The sequence below is a fragment of the Coenobita brevimanus genome, chromosome 37, assembly GCF_032717465.1.
Source record: "Coenobita brevimanus isolate Jiangsu-jjx chromosome 37, ASM3271746v2, whole genome shotgun sequence".
Taxonomy (NCBI): Eukaryota; Metazoa; Arthropoda; class Malacostraca; order Decapoda; family Coenobitidae; genus Coenobita; species Coenobita brevimanus.
Genome location: NC_136990.1, coordinates 9041108 through 9057842, shown reverse-complemented (window position 1 = coordinate 9057842; position 16735 = coordinate 9041108). Strand labels below are relative to the sequence as shown.

The 16735-nt window shown below is 43.8% G+C and overlaps 1 protein-coding gene and 1 non-coding gene across 2 annotated transcripts in view; one reads left to right on the top strand and one right to left on the bottom strand.

Annotated features, from left to right (window-relative positions):
* The window catches only part of LOC145396350 (uncharacterized), a 172468-nt gene that overhangs the window by 110645 nt on the left and 45088 nt on the right, over positions 1-16735 (bottom strand). Inside the window, exons 4-6 of the mRNA XM_080269742.1 lie at positions 13556-13677; positions 10126-10275; positions 5294-5415 (exon numbers count right to left, since the gene is read on the bottom strand). Of these exons, the coding sequence (XP_080125868.1) occupies positions 5294-5415; positions 10126-10275; positions 13556-13677 (394 nt within the window). The remainder of the gene's footprint in view (positions 1-5293; positions 5416-10125; positions 10276-13555; positions 13678-16735) is intronic.
* Positions 11685-11802, top strand: LOC145396421 (5S ribosomal RNA). Its single transcript, XR_013896779.1, has one exon. It is a non-coding gene; the product is annotated as a 5S ribosomal RNA (ribosomal RNA).

The following is a 16735-nucleotide window of genomic DNA, read 5'->3' as shown; positions in this document are numbered from 1 at the left end:
AAATTTTACAAGAGATGTAATATGATCTTTCCAAGATAAGTCCCGAGTAAATGAAACCCCAAGCATGTTCAAGGATGATGAAGGATTAAGTTGAATATTATTAAACATTAGTGGGTATACATGTGGAAGATTTTGTCGGGTTGATAGGTGTAGGAACTGAGTCTTAGATGCATTAAAAACAACCATATTATATTTACCCCACTCAGAGATACAAGCCAAGTCAGACATTAGGTGTGCCATAGCCTCATCCCTTGTTTGTTGAAGTAACTGTTGAGATGGGCATTGCGGGAACCGAATGGAAAGGTGAAGGGTGGAGTCATCAGCGTATGAGTGGATAGGGTTAGATGTACAGCTTAGAAGATCATTGATGAATAAAAGGAAGAGAGCTGGTGATATGACAGAGCCCTGAGGAACACCACTGTTGATAGATCTAGGAGAAGAACGATGGCCATCTACAACAGCGGCTACAGAACGACCAGAAAGGAAGCTAGCGATGAAGGCACAGATAGAAGGATAGAAACCGTAGGAGGGCAGTTTGGAAATTAAAGATTCATGCCAGACTCGATCGAAAGCCTTTGAGATGTCAAATGCAATGGCAAAGCTTTCGCCAAAGTCCCGAAAAGAGGATGACCAGGAGTCTGCTCAGAAAGAGGCTGTGCGTTTGGCACTTTCTTTTGCCTCCACCAACCAATGGGATTGCCACACTATGGACATGAAAGCTGCTTATCTGCAAGGTAACGACATTAAGCGAGTTGTTCATTTACGTCCTCCGCCTGAAAATGCAAACGGTAAGCTGTGGAGACTAAGGAAAACGGTTTACGGCCTTTGTGATGCTGCTAGGCATTGGTACCTGCGCGTTAAAGATCAGTTGTTGAGCCTCAGAGCTAAAGTGTCATCACTGGATTCAGCGCTGTTCTCTTCAAGCAATAATGGCAAGATTGAAGACATTATATGCATTTATGTCGATGATTTCCTTTGGGCTGGTACACGTTAGTTCGAGCAGCAAGTAATAAACCGTTTGAGCCAAATATTCCTCATCGGCAGTTCAGAATCAAAAGCTTTCAGATACGTTGGTCTAAATGACGTCTCCAACAGCGATGGCAGCATAACGCTTGACCAGCTCCAGTACGCTTCGTCTTTGAAACCGGTCACGCTGAGCAGACATTGTGCTGCAATAAAATCAGGAGAGCTATCTTAGTCTCAGAAAACTGAGTACCCAGCATTAATAGGGCAACTCAATTGGATTGCCACACACACTCGACCAGATATTGCCTTTGTTGTGTGTGAGTTGAGTACGACTAGCAACCGAGCTACCGTAGCAGATTTGTTTAGGCTCAACAAGGTGGTCACAAGGGTGAAGACTGACAACATGAAGCTATACATTCCAAGAATGAGGCCACTCGATGAATGTTATATAGAGTGCTTTTCAGATGCCTCTTTTGCCAAACTTGCAGGCAATGGGTCTCAGGGAGGCTTTGTGATCTTCCTACAAGATGCTAGTGAGGCGAGATGTATCACATTCTAGCAGACTAGAAAGATCAGGCAGGTCGTCAAATCTACTTTATCTGATGAAACGGTGGAGCTGCTTGAATGTGCTGAAACTGCTGTATATCTCACCGACATATTGCGTGAGGTTTCTAGATGTGGAGATTTCATGATCAAGTGTTTTGTCGATAATAAGAGTCTGGTGGACGCCCTTTACTACTGTAGGAGTGTAGAAGACAGAAGATTGCACATTGATATTGCTGTATTACAAGACATGTTGGAGTGAGGGGAGATTGATGAAATGTCTTGGGTGGATACATCACAACTGGCTGACTGTCTCACCAAGAAAGGTGCCTCGACCAAGCGGCTGCGTGCAGCAGTCAGCCGGGACTAGAAGGATTATAATACTTCAAGGGACACCACATATCTGTATGTGGTTACAGACAGATGGCTATTTCTTGATCAGCCTTTCAAAATCTAGTTTCAAGATTTATGTTAACGTAAGGTCAAAATTTCTACTAATGTTGCTGAAGTGGAAAGATCAATTATCAGCATCTCCCTGCCCAAAACTGACCCATGCACCTCGCTGTGGTCAAATGTTGCCAATTGGCCAATAATCTCATAACATCAAATGCCATGTGCTAAACTAACAAGGTCATGTAATGACTGAAAATGTAAGATCTGGGCTGCTTGGGGCCAACAATTTGCATTAGGTAGGTTCTCATGTTATCCTAATTTTACTGACCAGACATCCACCTCATTTCAAAGTGAATGAACTGCACAAAGGAAACCCACATTACAAGAAAGCAAACTGTTTATTGGTCTCAAATGTGTAGAGTTTACTCAGTACATGGGCAACTATATGAAAAAAGAAAAAAGAAAAACATAACTGTGCTTCATGATGGTGATGCAGCAGATCCTAACACTGAATACGTTTTTTCCTTCTTCAAACCTGAAGAAGAGAACCAATGCCTAGTTCAGTGAAAGAATGCTGCTAAATGACATAATACAATTAAACCAAACCTGTAAAGAGAACCAAGGAAAAATATGCAGAAACTTCACCTACTTTGAATCATCTATCTATCTATCTATTGCCAGATGCCTCAATCCCGTTTGGGGTGGCCACAAACAAATCACCTCCACGTCGCCCTGTCCCCCACCATTTCACTGCCCTGCTCCCAACTCACACCCCCCTCTCTTATATACCTCTCCACCCCATCCCTCCATCTCATCCTCGGCCTCCCCCTCCCTCTTCCCCCCTCCACCTCACTCACATACACTCTCTTCGTCAGTTTTTCACCCTCCATCCTTTCCACATGGCCAAACCACCTCAGTGTGTTCCTCATAACGCTTCCTATCACATCCACATCCACACCACAATGCTCCTTTATATCCTCATTTGTCAGCCTGTCTCTCCATGTGACTCCACAGGCTCCTCTTAAATAACTCATTTCCACTGCTCTCACTCTTGACTTGTGTCCTTCCAACAACGTCCAAGCTTCACTTCCATACGTTAGAGTTGGTATCACAATACTGTCATGAAGTAACTTTTTCACTTCCATGCTCACTTCCCTGTTTCTTATTACTGCTTTCAAAGAACCAGCAACCTTTCTTCCCTGCTGTATTTCAAGCACTTCACCCTCTAAACCTCCATCCTTACTCATCACACTACCCAAGCACTTAAACGTACTCACATTTTCCAATTCCTCACCATTCAACCTCGCTGTACATTCGCTGACTTCACCTCTCTCAAAGACCATCACTTTACTCTTCCCGACATTCACCTTTAGATTCCGTTTCTTACACACTCTCCCAAACTCATCCACCAAGCCTTGAAGCTCCCCTTCATCTTCACTCAACAACACAATATCATCTGAAAACAACAGTACAGGGAGTTTCCAAACACTATCCTCTCTCACCAGGGCCACTCCAATCCACTACCCTACCTTGTACCTCTTTTATTACCCCATCCATGTACAGACTGAACAACCATGGAGACATGACACATCCCTGTTTCAACCGAACCTTCAAAGAGAAAAATTCACTTAGTTCACCATCCACACGCACGGCAGCCTTAGCACCATCATACATACTCTTCACAGTATTCAACAACTTCCCATCTACTCCATATATTCTTAATACTTTCCACAATCCTTGTCTACCCACCCTGTCATATGCTTTCTCCAAATCCATGAAAGCCACATACAACTTCTTTCCCTTTTCTAGAAACTTTTCCACTAAAGATCTAAGAATGAATATCTGATCTACACAACCTCTTCCCTTCCTAAAGCCTCCCCGTTCTTCTCCAACTAATTCCTCTGTTCTTTCTCAACTCTGTCAATAAGTATCCTACCATACACTTTTCCTATTATACTAAGAAGACAAATGCCCCTATGATTACCACACACTTCTTTTTCCCCTTTTCCTTTGTACAAGGGAATAATTATACCTGACTTCCAATCCTCCAGGACTCTACCAGGCCCATCTGCACATCTTCCACATCCATTCTACTACTATCTCTCCTCCATGCTTCAGCATTTCACCACACACTCCATTAATTCCTGGGGCTTTCCCCGGTTTAACTTTCTGCATTGCTTCCACAACTTCTATCCAATTGATTTCTTCCTGTCTTCTCACCTCCCTCCTTCTCCCAGCCATTCCCCAGCCACTTATACTCGCATTACTTCCATGCTCTATGTTCAACAATTCCTTAAAGTGTTCTCTCCATCTGCTCACTTTTTCTTCCTTCTCCACTAGTAATCTACCATTTTTATCTTTCACTCCCCTGCTAACCTCACTTCCGCCCTGTCTTACTCTCTTCACCTCTTTCCAGAACATTTTCTTACAGTCCCTCCACTTTACACTCAAATTCCTTCCAAATTCCTCATCCACTCTCATCTTACTCTTTCTTACTAATCTTTTCACCTCTCTCTTTCTTTCTACATATAACTCTCTCTCTTCCGCCTCTCAACTTCTTCCACGCCCCTATTTCTCATCCATTCATTGTATGCTTTCTTCTTTTGTGCCATAGCCTGTCTCACCTCTTCAGTCCACCACGCTGTTCCTTGCACCCCCCTCCGTCTTCTCTTCCTCCCACACACCACATCAGACAGTCCAATTATCCCATTCAGACAGGAGATATTTTTACATTTTATTCTTGCAATTTGGGGCCAGTAACAGTCTTAAGAATCCCTTTAATACAAGATGCTGTCTCAAGCTGAACAAAACTATCTGGCAGCAACAAGATCAAAACAAAACAGATGCCACCTGGATTAAAAGGGTTCAAAGGGCAAGGCTAATTAATCCCTTGAATTTGGTGATGTGGTTTACTATTCCATTCATGTTACAGAATGGGGAGGCCTTTTTCAGTGAAGAGGTAAATGAAGTATATATATCTGACCTCACTATTTTGGATTGTCTCTCCGAGGCTGAACTGTTTGGAAATTGCAAGAATAATATACAAAAGACACCCCTGGGCTGAACGGAATAACAAAGCAAGCCAAAGTATGAGAAAGGAAACCTACATTATGTGAAACAATGTTCACCTATTCCACTGTTTCTGCTTCATACTTAGGCCGTATCCTTCACTTTCTTCCCTGATGCATCATATCAATCATCCACTGTCAAAGAAACATACCAAACTTCTCCCAGCCAGGAAATGTTAACCACAAGTGGGAAGTAAGAACCAAAAGAAGCAAAATATTTGACAAATTTTTGTCTGTGACTGTAAAAATAGCCAGTTAAACATACCAAGCCTCTTTCAGCTTAGGAATACTGGCAAGCAGATGAAAGTCATCCCTAACTGTACCTTATGAGTCCTGGCACCCTCATGTGTGGCAGTGTGTCGTGTGAGAGCCTTGGTGGTGGTGAAGGTTTTGGGGCAGCGAGAACACGAGTATGGTCGCTCACCAGTGTGACGCCGCACATGGCCTGTGACAGAGCGCACTCATCATCATCAACATCATCATCATCATCATCATCACAACATTTCAAACCAGCTATGCATCAGGTGAGGTAGGATCCTCAAAAATAAGGAAAGAGTAAACACAACAGTAGGATACCTGTCAACATCATGCCAAAGGGAATGGGCAATACAGTCACTCACACATCAGTCAAGCCCCGGAAATTATGATTGCACCTCAAGACCTAAATTTGTAAATACATACTATATAATGTGAGAGTATTTGAGGAGGCACCTACCAACCACTTACTTCATACATGTAATGTTACCTTCAAGTAAATTTGAGTGACAAGCCAATTGTTTTCTTGCAACCCAGGAAACCATTCCGTAAACATGGAAACTATTTACTATTTAAACTGAAGTTATGGCAATCCAACAGGATACACGGTCCACAAGGGTTTAAGTCTGTGGGGAAGATGGGGTTTGTTGCATACACAGTGCTGCTCAGGAGATGGTGGCTGGAGTGTTCACTCACCTTTATGTATGTCTGGAATGGACAGCTAAGCCCTGAGCTCCTATGCTCTTGATAGGACAATAAAAGACTGAATGATGATGGAGGGTCATCTACTGGATGGAGGGTCATCTACAGTCACATGCCAAATTCCAGAAAGCATCCCAGGTATACAGGATTAAAATGCCTTCAAACCTTTATACCTGTATCACCACATATCAATATCCCTCCCCTAACTCCAAGCCTCCTACCTTCATGTACACTTCTGCACCTCCTTCTTGGTTTTTCTCCATGTACAAACACCATGCGAGAGAGTGCTGTTGATTGGAGACATGAATGGCAAAGTTGGGAATGTACGAGTGGATGGAGTGGTTGGTCAGTGGGGTGTGCCAGCTGACGTAGATGGGAATGGAAGTGCTTTGGTGGACATCTGTGCTTGTAAGGGGTTGGCAATAGCCAACACCTACTTTCGATATAAGATGATCCACCGGTATACATGGAGAGTAATGAGGAGGATGGATGGTGAATTTGTTGAACGAAAGGCAATGACAGACTACGTGTGTGTGGATGAGCGAATGAGAAGACAAGTGTTGGATGCAAGAGTGTGGAGAGGGTGGGGGAATGGAGTCTCGGACCATCACTTAGTGATGGCCAAGGTAGAGCTGCAAAGAAAGTGGTTGAGGAGACGAAGGGGAAGACAGGAGGAAGCAACTCCTGTGAGAAGAGTGGAGAAATTGCAAGATAGTGAGAAAATGACAGAGTATAAGAGCATAGTGGAAGAAAGACTGGGAACGTATAAGCTAGAGCAGATGGAAGGGGTGGAAGACGTATGTAAGATATTCACGGAAGAGATAGGCGCAGCGTGTGAGGCGGTTTGTGGAGTGAGGAGGAGATGCAAAGGTGTGCAAGGGACAGCATGGTGGAATGATGAGGTGAAACGAGCTGTGGAACAAAAGAAGGAGGCATATAGTGAATGGTTAGCGAGTAGTGGAAGGGGAGAAGATGAGAGAGAGAAGAGAGAGGTATATGTGAGCAAGAGAAGGGAGGTTAAGAGACTGGTGAAGGAGAGTAAAAAGAAAGTGGATGAGGAGTTTGGGAGGAATCTGAGTGTGAAATGGAGGGAGAGTAAGAAATTGTTTTGGAAGGAGGTAAAGAAAGTAAGGCAGTGTGAAAGGGGAAATAGTAGGGGAGTGAAAGATAGGAATAATAGATTGTTGGTGGAGAAGAGAGAGAAACTGAGGAGATGAAAGGAGCACTTTGAGGATTTGTTGAATGTGGAGAGTGAGAGCAGTGCGAGTATAAGTGGTTGGGGAATGGCTGGGAGAAGAAGAGATGAGAGGAGGGAGGAAGAGATCAGTAGGGCGGAAGTAGTGGAAGCGATGAAGAATATTAAGTTGGGAAAGGCCCCAGGAATTGATGGAGTGTGTGGTGAAATGCTTAGGTATGGGGGTGAGATTGTTGTGGAGTGGATATGGAAGTTGTGTAGATTGGCTTGGGATGAGGGAAGGGTTCCAGAGGACTGGAAATCAGGTATAATTGTTCCTTTATACAAAGGAAAAGGAGAGAGAGATAATGTGGTAACCATAGGGGTATTTGCCTACTTAGTGTGACTGGTAAAATATATGGTAGAATACTCATTGATAGGGTTAGGCATATGACAGAGGAGCTAGTTGGAGAAGAACAAGGGGGATTTAGGAAGGGAAAAGGGTGTGTAGATCAGTTATTTGTTCTAAGATGTTTAGTGGAGAAGTATCTAGAGAAGGGAAGGAAAGTGTATGCTGCCTTCATGGACATGGAGAAAGCTTATGACAGAATAGATAGGCAAGGTATGTGGAAGGTATTAAGAATATATGGAGTGGAGGGGAAATTGTTGAGTGCTGTGAAGAGTATGTACGAGGGAGCTAGGGTTACGGTGCGAGTGGATGGTGAGCTGAGTGAGTTCTTTGATCTCAATGTGGGACTGAAACAGGGTTGTGTGATGTCTCCATGGCTGTTTAATATATACATGGATGGGGTTGTAAAGGAGGTGCAGGGTAGGGCAGTGGATGTGGGGGTGGCTCTAATGAATGAGGGTGAGATTTGGAAGCTTCCGGTGTTGCTGTTTGCTGATGATACAGTGCTGTCGAGTGAAGATGAATGGGAGTTGCAAGGTTTGGTGAATGAATTTGGGACAGTGTGTAGGAGGAGGAATCTGAAAGTTAATGTAAACAAAAGTAAAGTTATGGTGTTTGAGAGGAATGAAGTCACAGAGTGTGCAGTGAGGTTGGATGGTGAGGATATGGAGAATGTGAGTGCATTCAAGTACTTGGGTAGTGTGATGAGTAGGGATGGAACTTTGGGGGATGAAGTGCGTGAAAGGGTACAGCAGGGAAGGAAGGTTGTTGGTACACTGAGAGCAGTGATGAGAAATAGGGAGGTGAGTATGGAAGTTAAGAAGTCACTGCATGATAGTACTGTGATCCCTACCCTGACGTATGGAAGCGAGGCATGGACCTTACAAGAGGGAAACAAGTCAAGAGTGAGAGCAGTGGAAATGAGTTACTTGAGAGGAGCATGTGGAGTGACGTGGAGGGACAGGTTGACGAATGAAGAAGTGAAGGAACGCTGTGGGGTGGATGTGGTTGAGAAGATTAGGAGGAATACACTGAGGTGGTTTGGACATGTGGAGAGAATGGAGAATGAAAGACTGACTAAGAGGGTGTATGTGGGTGAGGTGGGAGGAGGGAGAGGGAGAGGTAGACCAAGGATGAGGTGGAGGGATGGAGTTGAGAGGTATATGAGGGAGGGGGGGGTGAGTTGGGGGGAGGGTAGTCAAATGGTGGGTGACAGAGCGACTTGGAGGCGTTTTGTCTGTGGCCACCCTTTGCGGGATTAGGGCGTCGGGCTATAGATAGATTGATAGATAGATAGACAAACACCACTCATCAACCCACCATCCAATCCTTTTTTTGTCACATCAGGAGTGAAAAGACCCAAGGCTAGGCTAGTCAGTTCAGGCATTAAAGGTTACTCTAAACCAGATAATCATCCCAGAGGGTGTTATGTGAGTTACAAACCCACACCATCCAGGTGAGGTGTTGTAACCCCCTTGAACCTCAAGTACCAGGACCAACACTATGGTAAAATACTAGGATTTTTAATTGGGTGTCCTTTTTAGTACTGGAAAGGATAATCATACTAAGTGAGGGAAAAGCACTAAAAAAAGAAACTTATTACAAACAACTGGTGCTGTAAAGGGAACCTGTCAAACTAGGTTAGAAGCAATGAAACTTCAACGGGCAATTCTCTGCAATGTCAATGAACTTAATTGCAAAACAGAGTATTAGAAAAGACAACATAAAGTCAAGGCATACACTGTTCTCTGCCTTGTTACTCAAAACCTTGTCCATGCCAAGTTTGACTGAAGCACATATCATAGGTTCAGGAAAGAGCAACTGGTCATTCTTGCCATGTCTGGACTGAGTAGACAAGCCCCAGGCTCCTATGTTTCTGAGAGAGAGAGAGAGAGAGAGAGAGAGAGAGAGAGAGAGAGAGTCCTTTATAGAATAACCAAACCTTTCATAATAACTACAATGGTTGGTTAATCCAATTCCGATCTGCACTTCAACTCACAGTTATAGCATCCAGATTTTCACGTACAATTCTGGGGTATTTTAATGAAGTATCATCCTTTAACGCTCTCATAACTGGAACAACTCTAGTACTGTATTCCAGCTGATGTGAAATTCTTTTATTCAGCTGGGAATGAGTGCTGGAGCCTGTGAGTGTTCATACTAATACCATTAACTATCCCATGTATGGATGACCCTGGTATTTTACTGTAGCTAACACCAAACAATTTTATTCACCTGAGACTGACTACTGAAACTCAGGTGGGAAAACATTGGCTCCATTCTTACATTAAGGAAGCTCCCTAACACCTTTTCTTAAGTGATTTATTTTGCTTATCACACCTTACTGTTACCTAAATCCTCCTAACATTGCCAAACTCTGCATAAATATCATACAAAAGGATATTAACCATCCATATCACAAAAATGAATCTCTAAGGAAGAGGTGCTAAGAAGCCTCCTCACCCAATGAAAAAACAGGCCTATAACCATCAACTCTCTCATGACAGGACAACTCTAGTATTTAATCCCAGGTAACTATAGATGATTTTATTCTGCTGACAATGAGTACTAGGAGCCTGAGTGTTAAATCACAGTTCTGCAATAATGTAACCTGCCTTCATAGTTGTGGTAGTTGTTGAATCCTTTGTTGCAGTGTGGGCAGGTGAACTTGGTGGACAGTGCGTGTACAGTGGCCTCATGGCGCCGCAGGGATGACTTACACATTACCACAACCTTACACTGTCTGCACTCATAGCCCTGGTGGTCTGCCAAAAAGTGTACTACATTCAGTGTTATTCCTTATAATGCACTGCATGTAAAAACTCTTGGTTATACATTTAAAACGGTTTTATACCGAAATAATTTTCATAACTGCTTCCACAGTCACCAGCTCAGCCAATGCCTCACTTGCCACCTTGGCTTTTCTTATCAACTCCCCACCAGGCAGACTCCTTGCAGCTGCAAGCATCTCTTCTGCAGCTGTATTGGGGGACTGTAACCCTGCTGGCAAGTACGAGGTGCAGAAGAGGGGTACCAAAGCTCACCATGTGAGATTAACTGTGGTGTCACTAACCTTATCCCAGACCTCCACAGAAAACAGTTGCATCTGTACAGTTCTGAAAATTTGTGGTGACAGTGAAAACATTTTCATCATTATTTCTAACACTTTCAGCATGTTCATCATTCTGCACAGGATCAAGTTTGCTGGTATCTCTGTCATGAAGGTCTTCCTTAATGAATGTCCATCAGTTCTTGCTTGTTGTCAGGCAGGCTACTCAAGTGGTCGTTTAATGTTCATTGATATATCTCAAAAGTCACTACAATCTTTTGGTCAAGGGGTTGGATGAGAGATGTCACCATGGTTGGTGGGAATATCACTTTCACACATGCCAATCCTCTAGGAAGGTAGGATATCGATGGATGATGTCTGCCAACAATAGCACTTTGAAAGGCAACCTCAATTGCTTGCATTTTCTTCAAACCACTGGCACAAATTGGCAGTCAAACCAATCCAGGCACAGTTTACATCAGTCAGCCCTTCTGGTTTTGGTACCAGTGCACTCCTGAATCGTATCAGTGCACTCCTGAATCCTCCATACCATGATGTTTAAAACAAGAGGGTGTTTGACATCAGGCATGACTACACACTTGAGCTTGTGGCTGCCTGACTCGCTAATTATGAAAATAATACAAATTCTTGACTTGTCCATTGGGCAACTTCTTTTTTGCTGATGTTCTTTAGTAATGTACACAGCACTTGAAATTAATTTCTAAAGTAATGCTATCCAACCCGGGTTATAAATTTTGTGACTACTGTAGCTGCCATTCTCAATGACCACCTTCAGGACTAATGGGAACTCTGATGCAGCAGCTTCATCCACAGTGCCATGTTCACCCAGGAGCCTTGCATGCCTCAGTTCCTTCCACTAGATAAACATAGAAACCCAGTCTAAAGATACCATGAAAAGCATCAAGGTTCTGCCAGAGTTCCCATGCTGCCACCACCTGTGTTTGGTATCTGATGTGTTGTGAGTTGAGGGGAACACCTCATTCCATGTAATGAACACAGCCATCTCTCCTTATTCACAGGTTTACTATCGTCAGCTTTGTTTTTTCATGAAATAGTAAACAATCTCAAAATGCACTATTTTATGGTGTATTTTTAAATTATTTTAACAACGGCCATACCACGTTGAGTACACCGCTTCCCTCCGATCAGCAAAGTTAAGCAACGTTGGGTCTGGTTAGTACTTGGATGGGTGACCGCCTGGGAACACCAGATGCTGTTGGCATAACGTTCTCCCTACGTGTCAAGTGGGGTTGGTGGAGGATTAGTGCCCCTCCCTGTAAAACAATTAACTCTAAGCCCTTGGCCACCCCGTTTGGGATACATGGCGTCTGGCAATGAATGAATGAAAACAACCTGTTATTCAATCATATAAAAATAAACTTTAAACAAGTACATCCTAATGTCTGGTGATGTTCCGCGGCACTACAAAGAGTTTTTAGGCAATCATATAGTTAAACTGTGGCTGTAGGTGTCCCTTTACAGAGGTTTCAATTACTGTCAAAAATTTTCAACCTGTGGGTTGGTGTTTCCCTAACCCCAAGTAGGAAGGGATGACAGTTCAACGGCCAGATACCATTCTGTCATTATGAGTGCACAATTTGTCGCACGAATCCTCCCATCGATGAGTAACTGTATGCCTTCATAGAAGTCAGAATTTTGTCCTTGTTTTGTAAATGGTGTGTACAGTCAACTTGTTCCCTCTGAGGTTTGTATGATATCTGTTTTTCTTGCCACCCTCACACCGCCTGGTGATCTCAATCTTCTGTTCCTGGGTCAGGCCCTTGCAGGTCCTGCTAGACAACTCTGAGGGAGACCTGGTGAGTGGCTGAGAGGAAGCTGTGGAAAGAACACAAGACTGCCCTCAGAACACATTAATGTAGCTAAGGTTGGCAGTGTTCTGAGTGAGTGGCCTGGCAGTGATGTCAGTGGCTTTGGGTGTGCACTGGCCCATTGCACAGTCATATGCTTCATGCAATGAGAAAGAGTTATGCAATAGTTACACATGCAATATTTGGGCATCTGGGGCCCATGTTTAATACTATGTGCATTCCAGCAGTGCCATTAAAACATTTTAGACATTACAAACAGCTCACTGTACTAGTTATGAATTGTGAAGTAAAAAAAACTGTGTAGTAGGCAAGCTGATTTTATGTGAAGTTCAACAGGCAAAATCAAAGGGAAGAAAATGAGTGTACAAGATGAGAGACAACTGGATGAAAAATTTTAAATACCTAGGAACCCATTTGTCAACTTAAGAAGTCTGGATGCTGAGATAAACCACAGAATTTAATCGGAATGAGAAAAATTAAAAAGGTGTGTGGAAGTCTATGCAACAGAGTTTAGCAGGCAATAAGGGTTGAAAATATGGTGTAAAAACTATAGTAAAACCAGGAACCTGTCCTATGGTGAGAGACGAGAGGAAAGGGAAATGAAAATGCTGAGATGAATATGAAATACATTTACGTTAAACTGCACTGAAAATGAAAGAATTAGACAAAGAGTTATCTAAAAAGGTTTAGGAAAGCAGATGAGTCGGGGTAAGGTCATGTCATGAGGAAGGATTAGGGTAATGTGGCAAGGACAGAAATGGAAACGGAAATTCAAGGACGTAGGAAAAGAGAGTGACTCAGAACAAAGTGGATAATATACATACGTAAGAAAGAAGGACCTAACTGGAGAGGGGGTGCAAGACAAGTGAGTGGAGAAAGTTGGTAAAGTATGGCGAAGCTAAAGACACAGAAGGCAACACAGAAAAAAAGATGCATAACTTGATAAAGTCTGGTGAAGCTGAAGACAAAGAAGACAACACAGGAAAAATATGCATAACTTGATAATGTATAGTGAAGCTAAAGGCACAGAAGACAACACAGAAAACAGATGGATAACCTGATAAAGTATGGTGAAACTGAAGAAACAGAAGACAACACAGTAAAAAACATGCATAAATAATCACCACTGCAAGCATCCCAACATACCTCCATGTACATTATTCATGTGTGTCTTGAGGTGTGAGGATTGTGTGTACTCAAGACCACACAGTTTACACTTGTAATTTGGCTTGTGTTTCCCTCGGTGGGTCCGTTCATGCTTAAGTAAGCTTGCAAGAAGAGTTAGCTCACATCAATATATATAAATTGTGTATTCAAAGACCTACATACAGTTATCTGTCACTCCAACATTGTATTTTTACATGTCTGGAACAGTGCTGGAGAGGGATGCCTTCTTGTGGTGGCACTGATATAACAGAGTGGCTCAACTGCCTGGTTATTCAAAATCCCTCAGCTACTTTCCTATCCCCCAATGGAGAATGGTGGGCTGATGGAGAAGGGCAACTTAAGCCTGCAGTCAACTGGATTCATATTTCAGATGAACTTGGACCAGAAAAACAACATATACTGTATCTGTGGTTAGTTCCAAAATGTTACTACTGTGCTATTTTTATACAGTGCTCGTCATAAGTATCAAGCGTCTATGGCCGGGCGCGCAATACTTATGGCCAAAAAAGAATCACCCGTTTTTGGTAGTAAAAATTGAGCCAGAAGTTTGCGGCGCTAGCATGACGTCACGGTACCCTGAGGCCTTCCTACGCGCTGGTTGGTTCCTGCCTCAGTTGCCTAAGGGCTGCCTGAGAGAGAGGAACTCCGCCGTCTCCCTCTCTTTTTGCGCCATTTTTTACCGAGTGTTCCGCAGTGTTTTGGCTTTCACCATTTTGTTATGGCACCTACCCGTGAACTATCGAGTGAAATCATATCCCAGATCATTGCTCTAAAGGAGGCAGGCCACCAAATCAAGGAAATTAGTGAATTGGTTGGCGTGGCTCGATCGACAGTGCATAGGTGGTGCGCGCGTTTTCGAGTGGAAAACAGTGGTGACGTTCCCACAAAGAAACCGTGGTCTGGTAGGCCTAGGAAAGCTTCCGCGAGGTCTGTTAATGTTTTAAAACATGCAGTGGAGTCTAATCCTCGTGTGAGTACAAGGAAAATAAAGGAGAGCAATCCGGAAGTGTTTGGTGAGGTTTCTGTGCGCACAGTGTCTCGCAGGGTCCAGGAACTTGGTTACACAAGTCACAGGCCTGTGCAAAAGCCTCTTCTCACTCGTTACCAGCGACTTCATAGGCTTGCCTTTGCTAACAAATACCTTAACTGGGGTAGTAGTAGTAGTAGTAGTAGTTGTTCCCTAGGCAGTTTGGCCGAAAAGCCCCGAGTCCCATAGGAAGGCCACGGCAGAGACCAGGCTTTCCCACAGAGCTCTCAAAGAGTGTATGTTCTGTTGTTGGCGTAGGTGATTGTGTGCAATGCAGTCTTCCATAATGTGCTTAATAGTATGAGGTGCTGTGTTGTATCCTGGACAGGCATCAGTGACGGAGTCATCCAGCCTCTTCTGGTAGTTTAAGAGGGCTGGATGGTGCCCACATCTCAGCCTGGCCAGGTGGACCCTGTCCTCACGAGGAAGATAGGATTCAGAAGAGTGGATGCCAGGAGGCTGTGCATGCAGCTGTGTGTTGTCTTTGACTGAATGGAGCGGCGAGTGATCTGAGTGTGGATATGCTTCTGGAAGCTGGTCTGAGGTGGGCGAGGGAGGAGAGAGGACAGTATTTGTGTATGGTATCGTGTGATGGGTGTTGTTTCGATGTTCCTTGGTGTGGGTGGATGTGCTGCCAAGTACTGTAGTGGATGTTGTCGGTTTGCAGAGCCTGCAGCACCTGCAGCAAGAAACTGGGTGCCTCTCATGTCTAGGTGATCCTTGACTTTGAGGACCTTGGTTTCTTGATGCAGGTGGTCAGCGGGTGTAGTAGCTGTGCAGCCTGTGATTATTTTTAGGGCCTTGTTCTGTATGGTCTATAGGTGTTGTAGTGTGTTTTGGTGAGGTTAGAAGTCCAGGCAAGGCTTGCATAATTCATCACAGGCTTGCATAATTCATCACTGAACGTATGTAATGTTTGTATACTGTGGTGGTGGTTTCTTTGTTGTGTCCGAATGTTGTATGGGCAAGTGACCTCAAAGCACTGAGTCTTGGCGTCATTTTATTTTTAATGTTTGTGATGTGTTGTTTAAATGACACTGATGTATTGTATGTTACACCAAGGATTTTGTGTGTGTGTGTGTGTGTGTGTGTGTGTGTGTGTGTGTGTGTGTGTGTGTGTGTGGTAGGGGAGTGTTGTTTATGGTGAGGTGTGGGATGTGACTGTGTTCTGCTGTTCAGTTTGTGGGAAGAGTCACTGTAGATTTGGCTGGGGCTACTTTGAGCCTGTTTGTGGTGAACCATTCGTGTAGTGTGTTGAGGTAAGATTGAATGATGTGTGCAGTTGTGTTTGCGTTTTGGTGTGTACATGTAAGTGTTATATCATCTGCATAGGAAGCCATGTGTATCTGTGGTGTGTGGGGTGTGGGTAAGTCATGCATGTATAGGTTAAAGAGTGTAGGGGACAAAACAGATCCTTGGGGGATGCCATTTGTGAAGTTTCTGATGTTAGAAGACTGACTGGCAAATGTTACGTGTGCACATCTGCCTGCTAAGTAGTTTGCCAGCCATCTTTTTGTGTTATTGTGCATGTTCGTGTTGAATATTTTGATTGTGAGGTTCTGGTGGGGGATGGCATCAAAAGCTTTGCTAATGTCTAGTGTGATTAGGAGTGTTCTGTGTGGTGGCCTAGCTGAATTCATGCCATCAAAAACTCTCTGTGTGAGGTCTGTAAGAAGGGTGTTTGTGGAGTGTAGTGGCCTAAAACCATGTTGTGACTGGACTAGGGGAGTGTGAGGTGTGACTAGTTGTAGTACCAGTCGTTCAGTGACTTCAGAGGGGGTGCAGAGGAGTGTGATGGGGCGATGTGAGAAGGGTAATGTGGGGTCTTTGTTGGGTTTAGGGATAGTGATGATATTGCCATGCTTCCAGATGTTGGGTATTATGTTGTGTGAGTAGCTGTAGTTTGATATGTTGGCGAGTGTTTGTATGCCTTGTGGTCCTAGGTGTTTAAGGTGAATGTTGCTTACGTTGTCTGGTCCACAGGCAGATGAGTGCTTGAGGTTGTTCATGATGTGCTTTGTCTGGTTGTAAGTAAAAGGTGCGTAGGCAGAGTCTGTGGGGAACTGTCTCTTACGTCGGATGATACGTCGGTCTTCGGGATGGGGATTTAGATGGCTGACTTGTGAAAAGTG